We start from the raw sequence: 20,421 nt of genomic DNA, 5'->3' as shown, positions 1-20,421 counted from the left end.
TGGCCTAGGGCCCCCACTTTTTAAGGAGCCCTCAAATGGCTAATTTCGTTTAACCAATAGCGAAAACTGTTTTCACTAATGGCTAAAATTGTAAGGATCGACTACACGGGCCCCGAAAAAGCATTTGGCTTAGGGCCCCCTGATATCTTAATTGGGCCTTGAATATCCCCTTTCATCCATTTACTTGGAGATTTTCAGACAAAAAGCAAAACTGGGGGGGGGGGGAATCTGTTTGGTATTGTGTGTACATGTAAAAATTGAATGTTTCCAAATATGCAGTAAACATGAGTAAGAGTAGAAATAAAATTTTTGGAAATAGTTAAATTCATACAAGTTTTCTCGAATATTCATTTATGAATACGATCAAATTTCGACCACTGGGCGAACACTAGTTAAAATAAATCAACAATGTTATGATTACTTCAGAAAGCAGTTGAGTCATCTGTTCAGAGATTCTTTTCCACTCTCATTTAAATTCATATTATTATTAATTTTCTAATTCTTCACATAAACTTACATGGAATTTCACAGATACAAATAAAAACCAATAAATTAAATTTTAAAACCAACCAAAAACAAAGTCTGACAAAATTTGGCAAATCTTAGATCTTCAATGATTTTACCAATCCAAAACAATGAAAAACTTGATTCAAAATGATCAATATTTTAGAAAAAAAAAAAAAAAAAGAAAATCTACTGTATAACTGTCTACAACTGATAAATTTTCTGATGGTAAGGTACATAATTCCAATGAAAATTGAATACATAAGAGCTTTTAAAATTTTGAAGAACCAATTTCTCAGGATAAAAACTAAGCCAAGAAACAAATATAGGCTATTTTCATTGCAGTTTCCTTATGATAAAAAAATAAATATTATTATAACTGTAAAACACATGTACACAATTTTCGACCTGAAACACAGGTAGCACCTTAATACATATCATTTCATCAGCTGAAGCTGAATAAATATCACAAAGCATATCAATATCACAACAGTAATAGTTACAGAACCTTATTTTATGAAAAATGTTTCTACCACACCTTTTCCAGATACAGATGTTATTTCCCAAACACTATTTGAGTCATCCGACTCATTTTCAGAACTAAGCTCAATCTTTTGATTTGGGACGCATGCCATATTTCGAGGGAAAATATGCAATGTATAAAGATCCGAATCACTATCTGTCGGAACACTGCATGCAACTTTCTTGGGCAAAATGTGCACGGCATCTGGATCTGAATCCGTCTCGGAATCTTCGCTCACAATGTAACGAATGCCGACTGGTTGCGAACGTTGCCATGGTCGAGCAGCTTTTCTGGCAATTTTGCGTTTCTTGAGAGGAAGGGAAGAAGTAATGTTCATTTCGTACGCATTCATGGCCCTCTTCACAGATTCTGGAATAAGACGTTCTGGAAGAATCGCATTCCTTAAGAACTGCTGAAACACACTCATATCAGCTCTCTCAGATATGTCGGTACCAAAGATGCCTTTGGCTTGCTTCCCGATGATAGGGACTATAGTCACAGGATTGACTAACTGCACAAATTTCTTTAGTTCGATGTACGAAGAATGATTAGAAAATGGCACCACGTGAACTTCAGAAAACTTGGCAAACGGTTGGAAATTATATCCACAGTATCTTGCTGTGGCAAGAATAGCATGAGTCTTTTTCTGCTGATTCCAGAGTGTGATGTTTTTCCCACTTATTTGATTTGTAGCTACCACAAATACTTTTGTACTTGATTCATCCTCTGTGATGATGTCGGATAATCCCATGATCTCCATCAATTCTTTCCTATTGGACTTGATACAAATTTTAGAATGGGTTTCTTTGGCTATCTGCAGCAATAAATCTTCTTTGCCTAAATTATCTAATCCTAAAAAAATACGGTCACTCTGCACGAGACAGACATGTACTTGAGATAGAATTTTTTCAGTTGCATCTTCTCTGGATGGAAACACACATTTAGGTGAGCAATAGGTATTATCCAAATATAATACATCTATGGGCGGCAATTCAAAGCCATCGAAGATCTCAGGCTTGTATCGGAAGTCGGCAGTGTACAGTATGTCTCCGAAATAGCTGCTGAAGAGAAACATTACAGATCCTGGACAATGATTTGCATCAAACAGAGTAACTGTAACCATTTCTTGACCTTCTAAATCTAAAGGAATGAGATGATCTTGTCCAATTTCCAAACTTTTTACCAGTGATGGATTAATCTGAAATTATAAATACTGCTAAGATATCGAAATTATAAATACTGCTAAGATATCTCAAACACATAAAACTTGGAGTGCGAATTGGTGACTAATTGAGTGTATGAATCGGTTTCTAGAGAAATGAAGTGAAGTTAATGTTTTGAAAGTTTAGTGCATTAAAAAAAGTTTTTAAGGTTACCTTTTAACAAAATTAAGTTTTTAAAAAACATTGAATACGTATATTGTATTAGCATAGTTTTTTTTTACTGATTATTGTAAAATGCAATGTTTTTATGAATTTTATAATTATTACTTTAAATTTTTATTAATTTTAATTGAGTTACTTTAAGCATAGCTGCCTTACTCATTTTTTCTTTGTTTTCTACTTTAAAAAAGGATACAATTCATAAATAAAAAAATATTAGCTAGCATTAGATTAGCTGGTGTATAGCAATGAGTCATTTTCCTTTTTCTGACCAACATTTAATTTTTAAATTGGCATTGTTAAAACTACAGTAAAACCTTGCTAGATTGGACACTGATGGGACAAAGGTTTTTGTCCATAGCACAGGGGTGTCCTGCAGGGGAAAATTGGTTCTACAATTTTATTTGTTTACTTCAGCTTTGCCTGTAGTAGAACATTAAAAGATTATTTGGTTTGCATGTATATTTATAGTTAACGCCTACTATGTGCTAAGAATTTTTTTTTATTTTTAAGATCTCTTCAATTTTTGGTAGATTTGAAAACTGCAAGTATAGCTTAACAGAAACCACCATGGATAGGAGAGAAAGCGTCACTCTGTTGTCATGGCAACACCTCTTCATTTCTTGCCGTGCATGGGCTGCCGTTGTGAATTTTACTTTCCTTGCCTGGGGATACGCTTTAATAAGTAATTGAAATTTGTGAGCGACAAAAAAATGTTTAACTTATTTTCAGTGAAAGCCAAGACAAGAAAAAACTTATTATTCATACTTTCTGTCAATAATAAGCATACAAATGAGAAATGAAAATTAATTTTTGGAATGCCCAAGCTCTACTTGGTTTGCTTCAGATGACCGCACGTCAGTGTTACTAATAATTTCATGAATATAAAATGAAAAGGATTAGATTATGTCACAGTAAGGAACACTTTTTCAGGTCCCCAGTCCCTTTGAATAGGGACCTCTAAGCATTTGCCTCTCATTAAGGGACACTATTTAAGGGAGAGTCAGAGAAAAATCAGGGGTCGATCCAGGTTTTATTTTTTGGGTCCCCATTTTGTGAAAAAGCAAAATATTTTTGTGAATATTCTTTATTTTTGTGAAAAAGCAAAATATTTTTGTGAATTTTCTTTATTTTTGTAAAAAAGAACTTCTTGTGATTTTTTTCTTGGAAAAGATTATATAAAAGCATTTGTAGCTGTAGTATTGTTATAGAAAAGCCCTAGACAGGTTTCAGGGGTGATTGCAAGTTCTTGAAGAATACCTGAAAGCTGTCTAGAGAAAATGCGCTGGGGGAGGGGGGAAGTAAGACCCTTAACATTTTATTCGTAATTTGACACACATTACATTTATTGTTTTTTACAAATATACATATGCAAGGCACACTTTCTTAAGGTGAAAGTCTCACAACAGATTTACTGTTTGCCCCTCTTAAATACTTTTAGATCAATGAAAATTGCACATGCTGCTGAACGTAATGATAACTCCCAATAAATACAATATGAACAGACTCAAAGATATCACATATTTCTTAACACAGAAGAATGTATGTGTTTGAAAAACTTAAACCCAAAATAATACTGCACCAGCATTCAGCGTTTAATTTTTTGACATTTGACGTTCTTACAGAGTAGGTATTTCGTTTAAAACTTTGCAATTTAATGATTTCAATAAATATATAAAGAAATTTTATTTGTTTGCCACTTAACAAGGTACAGTCAACATCAAAAATGCGAAAAATTCATTTACCATGACGCATGTAAGGAAATCAAGATCTTCGAAAGAAATAAAAATATAAAAACAGCATATAAAAGAATTTTATTTTTAGTAAAGTTATTTTAGAATTGGATTTCGAAACTCAATACAAATTAATACTAAATATATATTGCGTAATCAAAGTAAAATTTAGGATTTTCCTGAAAACAACAGAATTTTGGTATTTTCAAAGATAAATGTTTTGAACTGAAATGTGGGATAAATACGTGGCATTCTTACCACAAGTTAGCAAATGTTTTTTCATTTCATTGCCATCTAAATTTACCCCCAAAAATCTAACTAGAAATTCAAAATTCTCAAAAATGGCCCATTGCTTCATGATTATAAGTACAAAATTTGAATAAACTTACCAATCAATTTTCTGTTTTTTTTTTTTCTTCATTTCCAATCTCTTCACTTTCAGATTTTTTTGAGAATTCCTTCTTTTGCACTTGATTTTTGTATATTGACAGCCTCTCTGTGATTTTTGCTGCACTCATGTTTTTTTAAAACTCTATAGGGTGACAGCTTTTCTTGATATCAACTCCAATATTTACTCAAGGTTTGTTCAAATCACTAACATTCATGAAAGATGAACATATTTTGCACAAAAACCCTTAGCTGAATAACTATAGTAAAGCCGGCTATACACCTTTTCATAATTTGCAATGTACTTTTTATTTATTGCATGCTTCTTATTTCCATTTATACTCTCAAATACAATGCTTGAATCATTATTTGATGGCTCAATCTCAATATCATCATCAGTTGAAGTTGCTCCAGATTCACTTCCAGTATTTTCTGCTCAAAAATCGTTATACTTTCGCGAACTGCCTCACTGTCATTTGATGTACTATCTTTTACCGCATTTCCCGAGCCCTCCAAAACGGGAACATTTGTGTTACTGTATGATGAAGTGGTGGTAGCGATTTTATCGGGGTTGTTAATTGCTGACTTGAAGAAATTCACAATATTTTGGGACCCAACGTTCGAAGAGCGAAATTTTTTAACATAATACGCACAATTTCGGGAGATACTTTCCGTTGCAGGACGTCCTCGTTTCATATTTTAATTTCTTGAAGAATAATTTTCAACGAACAAGCAATCTCTCCAAACTGAGATTATTGCAGCTGCTATCTCCAGCGCTCCATTATCCGCTAAAATTATCCATTATCCGCTCCCACACAAATTATAATTGAATGGAATATCAATTTATTCTTTGATGCGCCTAAAAAATGTCCTCTTAAACACGTGAAGGCGCGAACAAGCTCACTACGAAAAATATCGTCTGCGCTCCTGGATCGCAGACGATCTCTTACAAAAGAAAAATTAATACCGAGAAAGAAAACGAACTGGAATAATATACAATTACCACAATTTTTTAATTTATTGTCTGCAGATTACGCGATTCCCGCCACTTTTTAATATAATCCCACTCAATAAAACTTCCTTTACGAGCTGTTCCCGTTGCTCACCATTAGCGGGCATGCTTTAAAAAATTGCGAAATTGCTCATCTGGAAGTTTCATATTTATTTTAAGAAGACAGCAAGATTAAATAGAATGACCGACGATATTTTTCAGCTGGCATTGTATTTTATCAATAAAAGAAGGAATCTAAGAATTAAACTACAAAAAAATAATACCGTTATTCTTTTGGTTTATGCTGTACGCTCAAACTAGCGTGACTTTGGAAGTTATATTTTGCTCTTTCGCGTACAGTCTACAAGAAAAATAGCAGGAAAGAAAAAATGAATAATGCATTTTAAACTAGCAATTCTCCGCAGGCACCGGTCCGCAAAAAAATTTGACCGGTCTTCGAAGAATTATACCCATTTCCAATAAAATAAAATTTCCTTATTTTAATTTTATTCCTAATTTTATACGATTTTTTATGCATTAATATATCCATTACTTTGCATACCTTTTGTGGTTTCTCTATAAGATTTTTTCGCTTATGAAAATTTACACAAATTAGCTGTGCTTATTTTTACATTCAAAGTGTGTAAGTTATTAAAAAAAATCTTACAATTAACTTTTGTAAGTTTATTTTAAGTAGAAGGGTTTTCTTTCTGGCATTTGTTTAAAAAAAAAAGGACAACACAGATTAGTTTATTTTAGTGAAAAAAAAAAAAAAAATTCTACCGGTCCGCGAAATTTTTTGACGAAGTTCTACCGGTCCGAGATTCAAAAAAAGATCAAGAAACGCTGCTTTAAACTAAAGAATATGAGAAAAAGTGGGTACCCCTGGCCTAATCACACCTTTTTTTTTCATTAAATGCAATCGTGTCAAGTGAGCTTTCGAGAACGGACAGTATCAACTACAAACTACAGGGAATTTCGCCAATCGGTTGAATGGGGCCGCTTTTGCGATGGGGAATTTTGTGAATGGGGCCGCTTTTGCGACACAGAATTTTGTGAAAGGGGCCGCTTTTGCCATGCTGAATTTTGTGAAGGGGCCGCAAAGCGGCCCCAATTTCGCACTGGATCGACCCCTGAAAATTATACAAAAATTATGTATTAATATATTAGAAATATCGAATTTATAGAAATTCAAGATTCTCTTTTTATCCAAAAATTAACTGATAAAAGTTTGTCAGTTTGTCTTGATGTTAATCGTCAAAAAAAAAAAGAAGTAATCTAAAATTATTGCTGAGGCCCACATTCATACTTTGCTTTAAACAGGCAGATTTCTGAATTTTTCAGGACGCTTCCAGGATAATTTCAGGAAGATTACTGAATTTTAGCTGAAAACGTTCTTGGTTTTTTGCAAGATATGTTACTGGCAGAAATTGGGACCATCAGATGCCTATTATTTTCCAGGAACGTTTGTGCAGTGTTTTTACAGAGTAGCATTGAGAATAAACTGCCGATAAAGCACTCCAAAAATCAACCAGGGCTGTGTACTAGTACTAGGATCAAGTGATAAAAACAAAATTGAGAAATATGCTAAGAGCCTATATGCAGAAAAGTTGCTTTTTATCAAGCTTATTTATCATACAAAATTTCAGCTAAATCAAATACTATCTTTAGCTGCACATTTGACTTTGTATTTTAAGTAATTAGCCTGATTTTTCACCAAACTGGCAAAAATGTAAAACATAACTATTGTGCGGCTCTGAGAAGTTGAGCTCTGACTCTTACAATGTTTACCTCTCTTTTGGAAAATAGAGAAGGGTAATTGGCACTAAGTTGAGTTGAGAAACTTTCTTAGTAGTTTTTCAAAAATATTCCAACTAAAGTCCGAGCCAATAACGCGTCAATTTTTCCCGAAACTCCCCTAAAACATGTAAACATAATCAAGGTCACTGCTCCGCTAACCAGAGCTGCACTATACCTCTCATTTGAAACTTAAAATGTTTGAAATGAAACTCTTGATAAATAAAGACTTAATATTGAATTACCTAGGCCATTGCAAAATTGTTTTCAAACGTGTATTAAGCACGCTAATCGCACATGCTCTACCAGTGCACTTTCTTATTGCGTTTACTGGTATCAACCGCGTTCTTCGTTCTAACTGGTTATCTCTCTCTTTTTAAGTAGTTCATTATTTCAACCCATTAAAATTATTACTTCTAATATAAATAAAGAAGCTTTTTACATATTAACAACTTGAAAATAGAAAAACACAATTATATATAAGTCAAGGTTTTTCTTCAACATCGTAAATGAGAATTAAACTTCTAAATGTAGCATAGGATGATGACTCTTGATAGATCAGCATCAATTCTTATCAATGCTGCTTTAAAAGATGTATGAGTTTGGTAAGACCTCATCTTTAATAATTAGTATGCTGTTCAGTTTCAGTCTCCTCATCCGAAGAAAGATATTTTTTGATTGTAAAGGGCTCGAAGAAGTGCTTCAAGGCTAGTAAGAAGACTTTTATATAGGAACTAGCAAAAATAGAAATACCAGGCATTTTCTGGGTCAGTAATAATTATGATAAACAATGGTTACTTACATTTGTTTTTTGTTTTAAGTGAAAGAATTCGAAACACATCTTTTTGACATGATTAAAAATCGAGCTTCTTCCTTACTCATAAAACTAAAATAGCAATAAGTATAAAGAACAAAATAGTATTCATTTAGAAACGAAAGCACGTCATTTAAGCATTTACAAATTTGGAAGAATTTACAAAGTATGAAATTAATCTTCACATGTTTAAAAAAATTTATCTCTAAATACTTTTTTTTTAAAACATGGAGTCTAAAAGCTCCTCTGTATGACTATTGAAGTATGAAGTGTTTAAAAAAATGTAGCTGCCCTTATACTTGCTTTAGTTATTTTGGGGAATTTCAATCATTGTGGGTTCTTAGTGCGATTTTACCGAATATGCCGGAATCGTTTTGGGATACCTTCGATAATGCTATCCCTCCTTTCCTTACTTTGTAAAACAATATTTTACTAATTTTCGTTACAGAGATATTGTCGCCAGATGCTAAGTTACTTTTGATCACCTTAAACGGCGCTAAACAGTTTCATTTGGAATGTTTCTAAATTAAGTACATAGTAAAATTTGGCAATTGTTTGAAATTGTGCAAAAAGAAAATATAATGGAAGCCTTTGTGTTCTTTATAGGTTTGCCTAATTTAGTTGCTGGATTATTTTACACAATAAAATGTTTTTTAAAGATTCTTTGATTGGCGATATTTTGTTTACATGGTGAAAGCTGAGAAACATTATTATGTAGTCTTTGGTTTCAAAAACAGCGACAGTAGAAAAAACTGCCAAATGCATCAGCTACTGAAATCTTTCTGCAAAAATTTTGGCGATATTTCTGCTGGTTGATTGGATAATGAGTAAGTGTCCAATCAGCATATAAATAATAATAGATGAACCATTAATTACATTAAAGTTCCGTTTAAATGGAAAATGATCAGCCAAATCCATTTATTATCAGCCAATCTTGAGGGAAAATGTTTCTTTAAGATTTGACTTGAGAAAAGCCTCGAGAAGTCAGACGTAACGCAAAAATATTCAACAGTACAACAATTCTGGCTATCAACTGGGAGTTCTGGAGTTTTTTTTTCGCGTGCTTTTTAATCTCAATTGCTTATTGGCCAGAGTTCGTTTTGCCTGCTGCTTGAGTGAGTTACTGTAGTGCGGTCGCTTCGGCCAGACATTTTGCTGTATCTATTTTACATTACATATTTGTGTACTTAATTTAATTAAAATACTAAGGTGTTTTTTTTGCAAACGCTCCTTTTTGCATTTTTTTTTTGCGCTATTTAATTAAATGAAAAAAGTGCAGTCTTTTTAAAATGATCTTTGTTTAATTTTTGCATAAAAAGGTGAATGACACAAAACATAACTGGAAATAGGCATAGAAAATAGGAAAAAGACAGATATAGATTAATTAATACCGCTGCCAAATTTATTTAAACAGCCGCCACAGGCAGCGAACTTGGTATAAAAACAGGGGGCATGGGCATCGCCGTACGGGTACTGCTAGTGATCTTTATAAAGTCAAATAAACAAAAGATCCATGTGAATTGTAACTGTTATATCAGGGTGATTCCACGTCAACTGACCTCAATTTCTCACACTGTTCCTGCTCGATCATCTCTGAATGGGATGAAATTTTATAAAGGTGTAAGGTGTAAGATGTTTTTGAAACTAACCCATGCAAAGTCTCAGCTTTCGAGATCCGAATTCTGAGTATCTAGGATCTCCAAAATGGCAGATCAGCTTTTTGAGAAGAATTGCCATGTTGTGGTCAAGGTTACAGAAAATTTTATAACACTGGAAGCATGAAATTTTAGAGCTTAAAGTGCATTTGGTTGTTGATTCGTTCTAGTATTTATGTGAGCTTCAGCTCATAAGATTTTGAGTTTATTAATCAAAAAAACGTAATTTGACTCCTAGGTTTGGATTTTTATAAAATTTTGCATCTTTGCTCTTTACTCTTTCTATGCATTTTAGAAAGCATATGAAATATTTTTGGAGAATCTCAATTGGTTTAGGTTCCATAGAAATGCATAATAACAGTGAAGTTTCAAAAAAACTGGAAAAAAAAAAATCTCCTGTATGAAGTGATTTTGATTTAGGGCTCCAGATTTGTGGAAAAAGTCATGTTGGTTGCTTGTGTATCATACAATGCTTACAGTACTTGCAGAACAATTTTGGTCAAATGATTTTACGTTGCAGAACATAGTCAAGTATTCTGCTTTGGGATTGTCAGTGCAGACCAACAATATAAAATGTGCAAGAGAGATGGGCCTTTAACAGCTTTAAAAAGGAAAAAATAGCTTAACTCAAAAACTATGTTTGAGAATTTAAGAATCCTACAATAAATTTCAATGCAGATAACTATTTGACTTTAATGGATTGGAATTCAGTTACACTTATTTTAATGGAAAATGGTTTGAAATAATTAAAACTAAATGAACTACTTTAAAAGAGTGAGACAATCAACTAGAACAAAGACACAGGTGATACCAGTGAACATAATAATTAGTGTGTTTAATACACGTTTGATAGCAATTTTGCATCGCCTAGGTAATTCAACTAACTATAGATCAAGATTATTTATCTATATATCAAGATCTATTATCTAGGTAATTCAACTACTTAACAAGAGTTTAATTTCGAATACACAAAGTTTCAAATAAGAGGTATTTATTATATTTTATCATTTCATTTTTGCCAGTTTGGTGAAAAACCCAGCTAATTACTTAAAATTCAAAGCCAAATGGGCAGCTAAAGATAATTATTTGATTTAGCTGAAATTTTGTATGATAAATAGGCTTGGTAAGAGGAAACTTTTCTGCACATGGGCTTTACATATTTCTAAATTTCATTTTTTTCACTCCACCAGGGTGGTGACAGGAACTGTGAAAAAAAGTTCCCTGACTTTTACCTGATTAAGTTCACCAAATTTCCCTGATTTACGTTACCAATGATAATAGTTTTCTAAATGTTTTAAGTTGTGTAAAGTCGTTGAACTACAGATATATTTTAAAAAGATGCTACTTTTTTACTAAAATGGTTTAAAAAAAAAACATATCAAGTCAATTTTTTTTGGAAAAAAACCCCTACAAAACAGTACATTAAATTTTTCTACAATGGAAAGAGTATAGAAAATTAAAAAAAAAAAAAAAAACTTTACTTCCAGAAACCACTTAGCATAAGAATTTTTAGAAACTATTAAAATCACACTTAAAAACATATGTGTATTTATGATAGAACTAAAAAGTAATTGAAATTATTTTGAACTAAATTTTCAAACAGTATAATTAATTGTTCCAAGAATAACAAGTAATAGTGAAGGAACAGAAGTAATGTAGTTATTCTTATATAACTAATTGACATAGTTATGCAAAACAGATGAAACCATTTGACATCAATTCATAGGGAGCTCTTCTCTAATCAAGATTATAGGTTTTAATGAATGAATACAGCATTTTAACAATAAAAAATAAAGATATTTACTTAAGTACACAAGTTAACTCTACTTCAAATGATTTCAGTATGTAACAAAAAAAATGAAAGGGGAAAAACAGAAAAAAAAGCAATTAGTTAATTTTAAAATTATAAAAGAAGAATACAACTTGGTTATAAAATAAAAGAATCATTTAAGTCTGAAGAAAAGAAAACTTTTATAATCTGCGGCGATAACAAATAGTATAACAGCAAAAAACAAAGTTTTTTTAAACTGAAAGTTCAATTTTAGCAATTAAATTAAAAACGCGAAGAAGTAATAACTTTTAAGCTTTTATCAGTATTAATTCAAAAACCAATGATTTCTTTTTGAAATCATGATTACAGTACGCCAATTACTTCGAGACAATGGAATAAAGGCAAAGGAGTTAAGGCATTAATGAAGGCTTCCTCTTTGCCTGTATGGGTGTTTATTTTACGTAGCATTGAAAGGGTGAAATGAAATTTCAAGCTAGGTAAAAAAAACAACCTAACAGACACAGAAGCAATCTTGGGAAGTTCATCCTGTGGTTAATAAGTAAGATTCAATACTTTGACGTTGAGGAAAAAAGATGCACAAATATGCGGCAGTGTATAATCACACCTCATTAATTTTACTTTTTTTAGTTTCAGATAATTGGCAGAAAATGCTTAGGGAATTAGAGTACTTAATTTTGTAAAGAAAATTTTTTTTTTCCTTCATAAAATCAGTTTTCCCTGATTTTCTGTTATTTTTTCGAAATTCCCTGATATTTCTCTGATCTGTCGCCACCCTGTCCACCCTAGTGTGAGATGGGGGGGAAGGGGTTCCGATGCCTCGGTTGAGCACTTCAGGAAACTGGAAAGCCTAAACATACAGTTATGGGCAAAGCTTTCATTTGTACAAGATTAGACCTTCTGCTCCTTTGTCTTTAAGTAATTAGGTTACTAAGATCATGATTTCAAGAAGAAATAATTTTTTCAATTATGTTTTGTGTAACTAGATTAGAATCATTTGTATAAGTATTATATATGCTTTGAAATACAAATCTGGGTGCCCACATTCAATACATTAAATTTTAACTTACAGTATAAAAAATATATATATTAGTTCACTGCATTTAATCTATTTTTGATGTTTGCTCCCAAAAAACAATTTCACTAAAAATAGAGTTTGGGACAGGAGAGTGATAACCATAGCTGTAGCCCAAATTGTAGCGCCCAAAATTTTGTCAGCCCTGGTTTCAACTTGTAAAAATGAAGATTTTTTGATGCAGTATTAATGTAACTACTTTACAAATACTATGAATAAAAAGAATTTTCACTATTCACTAACATAAAAAAAGAAAAGAAATTTTTAAAAACTATTATGCCTTACCTTTAGTTTATGAATCAAAAATTTGCATGTGACTGGTGAAGCATATATTGGATAAGGCCATGAATTTGTAAGTCCAACAATGTGATCCCCATGAAAATGTGATAGGAAAAATATTCGAGCTTGGGGATTGGCTTTAACATTCCAGGTATCAATAGCAATGGGTGTGCCAGGTAAAACATGGCCATTGCTATTCATTTTTATCTGTAACAACAACTGAATATACAATAAAGACATAATATAATTACAAATACATTTTTACAAAAAAAAAAAAAAGATTTTTAATAGCTATATTTTCTTAGAAAACAAAATGTGTTAAGTGTTTAAAAATGTTTGAAAGTCTTTTTTTTTTCTTTACTTGAGATAAAGCAAACTCATTTGAAAAAGTAACTTTCCTGTTTCGTAACAGCTAGCAGCTTTAGTTTTCTAGGTTCAAAACAACAAAAAATATGTAAGGTCAGTTGGGGTAAGTGTGGTCTTGGGGCAAGTGCGGCTTACGTTAATAATCAGAAGCCGGGAATATCTGCAAAGCTACTGCCACCTGGGTAGTTTGGTAAATGTTATTACTTTGCACTGTGTGCGTTAGATCGCGCTACTTGAATGGTAACTCTACTCCCTCCCTTGTTTCCTATTTTTTCTCATTCCCACTACAGTGCCATGTTGTTATGGTTCGAGAAATCATCGTTTCTTCTGTAGTTGTTCTCACTTTTTCGTGCTTCCAAAACCTAAGTACAACTATTTCATGTCTACTTTTCGTATTTTTAAAACTGGAATTCATTATTTTTCACTTTAAAATCAATTAATTTTAGGGCTGCACTTGCCCCAGAAAATTATATGACTGGGAAAGTGCGGCCCGAAAAAAAAGGGGCAAGTGCAGCCTTTTCAATTTTTGGGGCTGCACTTTCCCATTAATCTGGCAATGTTCTTTAATGACAGATATAATTTGCTTGCAATGATTTAATGAAGCAATGTAATTAATTTTTAATCCCCGCATCTTTATCTAACTAACAATAAGTGTCACTAGTCTATATTGCTTCAATTGTTTTTTATTTTTAGTAAAAATGGTGCGGAATTACAAAAGAATAACGTCAAAAGTGGCTCCTACCAGTTGGGAGGAACTTTCTGCTGCTTTAGAAGCGATACGTTAAGGTACCCTTACCTGTAAAGGTGCGAGCCGGAAATTTTAAAATACCACGGGCAACATTACAAGATCATCTAAAAGGTCGGCGTGGAGTAAAGTCCAAAGCGATGGGCCGGCCACCTGCAATATCTGTTGCAATAGAACACATGATTGCCTACAATTTCAGACACATGGAAAGGTATGGTTTTGGTTTATCATGCAGAGAGGTAATGGACTTTGTAGGGGAATATGTCCGAAGGAACAATATTTCAACACCATTTAATAATGGAAATCCTTCTGCTGATTGGTTTATTTCCTTCATTCACCGCCACAAGCTGTCCATAAAGAAACCCCAGGGGGTTGAAATAGCCAGGAAACGTAGTTGCGATCCGTTTATCATTGAGGATTATTTCAATTTCCTATTAAAAACATTAGCTGAATTTGACTTATCAAACAAGCCTTATAGAATTTGGAACCTGGATGAGACCAGTTTTTGTGAAGACTCAAGCAAGACTAAAGTTGTTGGTGCAGTAGGCGCCCCATGCACTAGAACAACTAGTTCTTCTGGTAAAGAAAATGTTTCAGTTCTACCAGCTTGCAATGATTCAGGAGAGAAAGCTCCACCTTTGATCATCTTTAAAGGGAAAAACGTTCGGGATCAGTGGACAGCTCCTGATGGAAGTGGATTTCCTGGTACCACATATGCAGCCACTAGCAATAGCTGGATGGAAACAGAAGTTTTCATCAACTACTTCGAAAAAAGCTTCATAAAGGCTATAGGGATTGAGAGGCCAGTTCTCTTAATTTGTGACAGGCATTCAACTCATGTTGGTCTAGATTTAGTAGAATAAGCAAGAAAACATAATAATTATGAAATTACCTCCACATTCCAGCCATATACTTCAGCCCCTGAATTTATCAGTTATGAAATCACTGAAAACTCGCTGGGACATATCGCTGACATCGTGGCAAAAGCATCACATTGGCCAAAAGTTACCGAAACAAGAATTTTCGAAAATGTTGGGAGGAAACTGATAGTAATATAGTCAGAAATGGGTTCTATAAGGCTGGTATTTTCCCATTCAACTCTTCAGTAATTCCTGAAGATAGCTACGATCCTTTGGCCTTGAGAAGATGGAAAAAAGCCAGAACACAGAAGAACTCAGCGCCAGCACCAGATAATGAAAACTCTGATCAAATTAGGAATTTAAACATATCGTCGCAATCTGCAGCTCTACAACCTCAGCTAAGTGTTTCTAATAATACTCCATCAACAGCAAGCCATATCATCTCATTTGAGGAACTGCTTCTTGACACAATTAAGTGTCATTCATCAGCAGGCCCACACAAAAGGCGCAAAAAAATTGCAATGGGAGCTGAAGTTATCACTAGTGATGAAATTGGAAAGAATGAAAACCAAAGGTGAAGAAGAATGCAAAAAAAATTCAAAAAAAAAAAAATACGAACATCCGAAAGAAATTATTTGAGGAGGAAGAAAGTGATGATAATGAAAATATGAGTTTAAGGGAAGATTCACATGATGAAATGACAGTCGAAGAAATGATTGCCACAGAGCAAAAACAGCAAGCTATAATTCAGTGGGGAAGGCATCCAGCGGAGAGAAAGGTAGGCGACTGGGTTCTTGTGAGATTTTCTACAAAAAAGATGACTAAACATTTTGTAGACAAATTACTAATATAAATGATGATAATTAACCTGAAATTAAATTTTTAAAGTTAAAAAAGGCTGGAAATTATAACACTGTGTTTAGTTATCCTTCAAGAGACGACAACATTGCATCAATCCTTTCAAATCCCTCTTCAGATTGTAGAGGAAATTTGATATTCCAAGTAACATTTTCAGAATATAATATAAATTAAATTGTTAATTACTATACCAATTGTACTCATACAAAAAAGTATGTTCAAGTTCGCCAAAGAGATGTTACCTTTTGTCAGTTGTATAGTTACCTTTTGTATTATTAAGTTAATATTTTATAAGTTCGTTGATATTCAAGTTTTGAAGATTATTCCTTGATATGCAAGTTTTGTTTTTGTTTTTTTAAGCTTATTAGCATAATAAAAGTTATCTTTCATGTTCCTTATTTAATTTAAAATTAAAACTTCATAATTTTGTTTAATAATCCATTGTTCCTTGAACGTTCTTCATTTTACATTGACAGGATTAGTTAGGAAAAATGTAATAACTTCCCAATGAATAGGTGAAAATAAAAAAATCGTTTTTAATCGGGAAAAAATACTCTATTGATTGCACTTTCCCCTTATTTTCTCAAACGGTGGAAAAAAAAATCAGATAGGTGATGCTCTTGCCCCACTTTTATTGAGAAAGTGCGGCCCCAGAGCACAATAGTTTTAAAAAAATTTTTCAACTTTTTTACCTGCAATGATTTTAACAGGCTCATGTCTTGGGAAACACACTAAAACAGGTAACATACGAAATAAAAATTAAAAAATTTGTATCAAGTCTTGTAATGTCTAGGTCTTAATAAAGTCGAACTGTACAATTTAAGTGCTGCACTTCCCCCAACTCACCTTACTACATACTTAATGAAATAATCACTCAACCACACATTTGTTACATCCATGCTAACATAAAGCTGTTAGAGTTTGTTTGTTTGAATGCGCTAATCTCAAGAACTACTGGTTCGAATTGAAAAATTCTTTTCGTGTTGTTTAGTCCATTCATTGAGGAAGGCTATAATAGTGTTAAGAGTTCGTGATACAACTTCAAACTTTCTTTAAATGATAACACAGTTCTTGAGAAAACCATCCACACCAGCGATTCAAAACAAATGGTTTGTCACGGTTGTATTACACAATTAAACGGTTTCAAGAGAAGCAAAATGTTCATCAACGGCTATACTTAAGCAAATGTTTTCAACCAGATTTTTAGGGAAGTTACTATATTAAAAAGTATATTTTTGAGTACAGAAATTTCTTGATTAAAAGCAGAAATGGTATTGCAAATTCTTTTTATTTTGATAGCTTGTGAAACAATGAGTGATATTGAAGAGCAAGATCTGAAAGGTGTGTTTTCATACATAACTTTGTTACTTCAATTATTTTTCAACTATTCCAATCAGTTCAGCTAGTATTGAAAATCATTTTCGTGTCTCAGGAAGTTAGAGAATTACTTTCGAAGCACAATGGGGACAAAAAAAAAAAAAAAAAACCTTACTGAAAAAGAGCATGACATTGGGCATTGCTGGATTAGTAACAAGATTTCCGGTTCTTCTGTATTTTAAAGACCAAGCATCAAAACTTTATTAAAAGATGAAAACTGTAGTATCAAGATATTTTGTATGATAACATATAATGATAAATTACAAATTTTGTCATAAAAATTTAAATTGTTTTTGAATACTAATTTATTTTAATTCTAAACATATATCATGATTACTTGCTGTTAGCCATTATGTATTTTGTTCTATACTGAGGTAATTCTTATTCAAGAAACTCGACCCCCCAAATGAAATGCTGAAATGCCGCCTCTGGTATCAATATTTATCTACCATTCTACATCATGTTAAATTATACTAGAAATGTTTTTTGTATAGTATTTAAAATAACTGTAAGAAAAAAAATTAGGCACGGGGTTCAGCATTTAACTTTTTAACCCAAGACACTGTTTAAGAGCACAGAGTTTCGTTCAAACCTTATAAACTCAGTGATTTTCACAAAAATAAAAAATATTTTATTTGTTTACCTCTTAACTAAGCGTACTAAACATCGAAAATTCGAAAAATCAGATTTCCACAGCAGATGCAAGGAGATTGCAATCCTCAAAGTGAAGGAATCAAAAGTATAAAAACGGCTTGTAAAATAAATATTTTTGATAAAATTACTTTTGAATTGCATTTTAGAGTCCTATGATAAACATATCATTAATATCTGGACACAGTTGAAGCAAAAATAAATAAATAAATAAAATAAAAAATAAACCATCGATTCAGCATTTTAATTATTGACTCATAAAAGAAAATGGAATTCCCCTTTAAAAGCTGAAAATAAGCTTTGTTACAAAAATAAAGAGACTTTTCATTTATTTGCATCCTAATAAAGCGAAGTTAGCTTGAAAAAAAAAGAATAAAATATGATTCTCATATCGGATGTAAAAAGATTGCGTTTTTCAAAATGTAGGCATCCATAGAAAAAAATAACGGTAAATAAAAGTTTATTTAAAGTTAATTATCACTTTTAGTATTGAAAAACCAAACCCATATAACTTTCTCCCAAAATAAGTTTAACATCGCACCACCAGACACTAAGTGGCGATAAGTTTGAATTTTGTAACCCTATCTGAAGCGATCACATCCGCCCCACCCATGCTATCCTTTGCAGTTCTAAATTCATTTCACTGTATATTATTGATGATTAAATCATGAGTGGGGAGAAAAGTGCTTACCACGCCTATTCAGAGAATGTTGACGCTTTTCCAAAGAAGTTTACAACAACACCGCTGCATAAAACAAACAAGCAAAATTATAAACCAAACTGACTTTCGGCTGTTAATTTCTTTCAAATAAAACAACAGGCATTATATTTATTTGGCGGTAGTAATTACTTATGGCTTGCAGGAGCATCACAAGAGTGCCAATTTTTTTTTCTTTTGCAAAATTAGCTGATTTTGTATAAGTTGATATCTCTAATTTAACTTTAAATATGCTGTATTATTTCAATTTCAGATTTGCTCTTTCAATAAACAATTTGTGAAAGATCCGTTTTTGTTTACCAGAATTTTGTGAAGGGTCCGTTTTAGTTGATCGGATTTTTGTGAAAGGTCCGTTTTGGTTGATCGGATTTTTGTGCAAGGTCCGTTTTGGTTGATCGGATTTTCGTGAAGGGTCCGTTAGCGGACCCAAATTTGCTCTGGCCAGACCCCTGCACTTGTCTTAAAAAGCATTTAATCAATTAAAATAAACAGTTAAAACAGTTTGACATCTCTTTTTTGCAATACAAGCCTGTTTCTCAATATAAATATTTAACTTATTTACCTTAGCAAGTCCTTCAGTGTCCCTTTTGCTCAGGAAAAAGTTTTTCAATTCTTTACTGTATTTCAGTGCTTCCGAAAAGTCTGTGCAAACATCATTTTCAGTCACAAGAAGTTCAACCTCATCATCGTCAGAAAGAACACATAGTTCAGTTGTATTGTGAGAAATGAAATTTGAAACATTCAAGTTCTCTTCCTCAATCCACAAGTCTTCATCAATTTGAACGTAGTCTTCAGCACTGACTTTTGAATTCAAATGAACCAGTAGCTCATTAAGTTCTTTTTCCTCTTCTGCTCCTCCTAATGCACTCACTGTCAGGTATCATTTCACTCCTGAACAAAAATCCTGCCTTTTTAAAACATTTTGAAACACTCCCAGGTTCCACTTTTTTGAGAGCTGACGTGATCTACAAAACAGCATCCAAAACTATTACAGATTTTGCTAGTTCTTCACGAGATTTACTCAAAGAAATCTGCGAAAGAATGTGCCTGAGTAAAAGCTTTCTGTAACCTACTGTAAAACTCTGAATAATACCCTGATCCAAGGGTTGTAATACAGAGGTGGTGTTCGGTGGCAAAAATTTTAACTTAACATTTTGCAATTTTAAGTCATCAGGATGAGATGTGGCGTTATCTAGAAAGAGAATTATTTTTCTAGCTTTCTTCTTCATCCTTTTATCCAAATCCACTAACCAAGCTTTCATTATTCCAGTTGTCATCCACGTTTTCTTATTTGATTTCCAGGACACCCTAAGTTTATCTACATCAATGTTTTTGAAGCATCTCGGTTTTCGCGCTTTTCGGATAACAAGAGGAGTTTCAAACTCACCGATCATATTGCAACACAGCAAAACAGTGAGACGTTCCTTAGATATCTTTCCTCCGCTATATTTATCTCCCTTTCAGCATGAGGTTTTGTTTGGAAGAATGCAATAAAAAAGACCAGTTTCGTCGGCATTCAAAATATTTTTCTCATCATATCCTTCGCACACCGATTTCAATTTCTCTATCCAATCCATGACATGAGCTGGGTCTACGGACTTCTCCTTGCCACAAATGGATTTAAAAGAAATGTTGTGCCATGTTCGGAATTTTTTAAGCCATCCATTTGACACCTTAAAAGAGTCTATCCCCAAAGTTTTCCCGACTTCTCTGGCTTTCTCTTGGAGTAATACCCCGCTTATTGGGAAGTTCTTTGCACGAGCAGCTCTGAACCATTTCATGACAACCTCGTCGATTTCACTGGTTTCAGTTTTGCGAAACTTTACATTTTTGTTATTTTCATTCGAACTCACAATCCACAATTTTCTAATTTCGTCTTTATCTTTTAAAATTTTGCTGATTTGAGTTTTCCCAACT

The 20,421-nt window shown here is 32.8% G+C and overlaps 1 protein-coding gene across 1 annotated transcript; it reads right to left on the bottom strand.

Annotated features, from left to right (window-relative positions):
- Positions 1 to 1,013: 1,013 nt before the first annotated feature.
- Positions 1,014 to 14,686, bottom strand: LOC129216068 (5' exonuclease Apollo-like). The gene is made up of 3 exons (XM_054850216.1): positions 14,600 to 14,686; positions 12,936 to 13,148; positions 1,014 to 2,225 (listed from the first exon to the last, which is right to left on the bottom strand). Exons 1-3 carry the CDS (start codon positions 14,684 to 14,686, stop codon positions 1,014 to 1,016), a joined length of 1,512 nt encoding a protein of 503 aa, XP_054706191.1.
- Positions 14,687 to 20,421: the final 5,735 nt, after the last annotated feature.

Source organism: Uloborus diversus, chromosome 1 (assembly GCF_026930045.1).
Source record: "Uloborus diversus isolate 005 chromosome 1, Udiv.v.3.1, whole genome shotgun sequence".
Taxonomy (NCBI): Eukaryota; Metazoa; Arthropoda; class Arachnida; order Araneae; family Uloboridae; genus Uloborus; species Uloborus diversus.
Note: the sequence above shows the minus strand (reverse complement) of the source record. Positions and strands in the feature narration are given on the sequence as shown.

Coding starts and splice junctions, on each gene's coding strand:
- LOC129216068 (XM_054850216.1), bottom strand. CDS start 14,686: ATGATCAAAGGTGGAGCTTTCTCTCCTGAATCATTGCAAGCTGGTAGA. Junction 13,149..14,599: donor CAGAAGAACTAGTTGTTCTA/GTGCATGGGGCG, acceptor TTGTATATTCAG/TTGTTGTTACAGATAAAAAT. Junction 2,226..12,935: donor TTTTGATTCATAAACTAAAG/GTAAGGCATAAT, acceptor TTATAATTTCAG/ATTAATCCATCACTGGTAAA.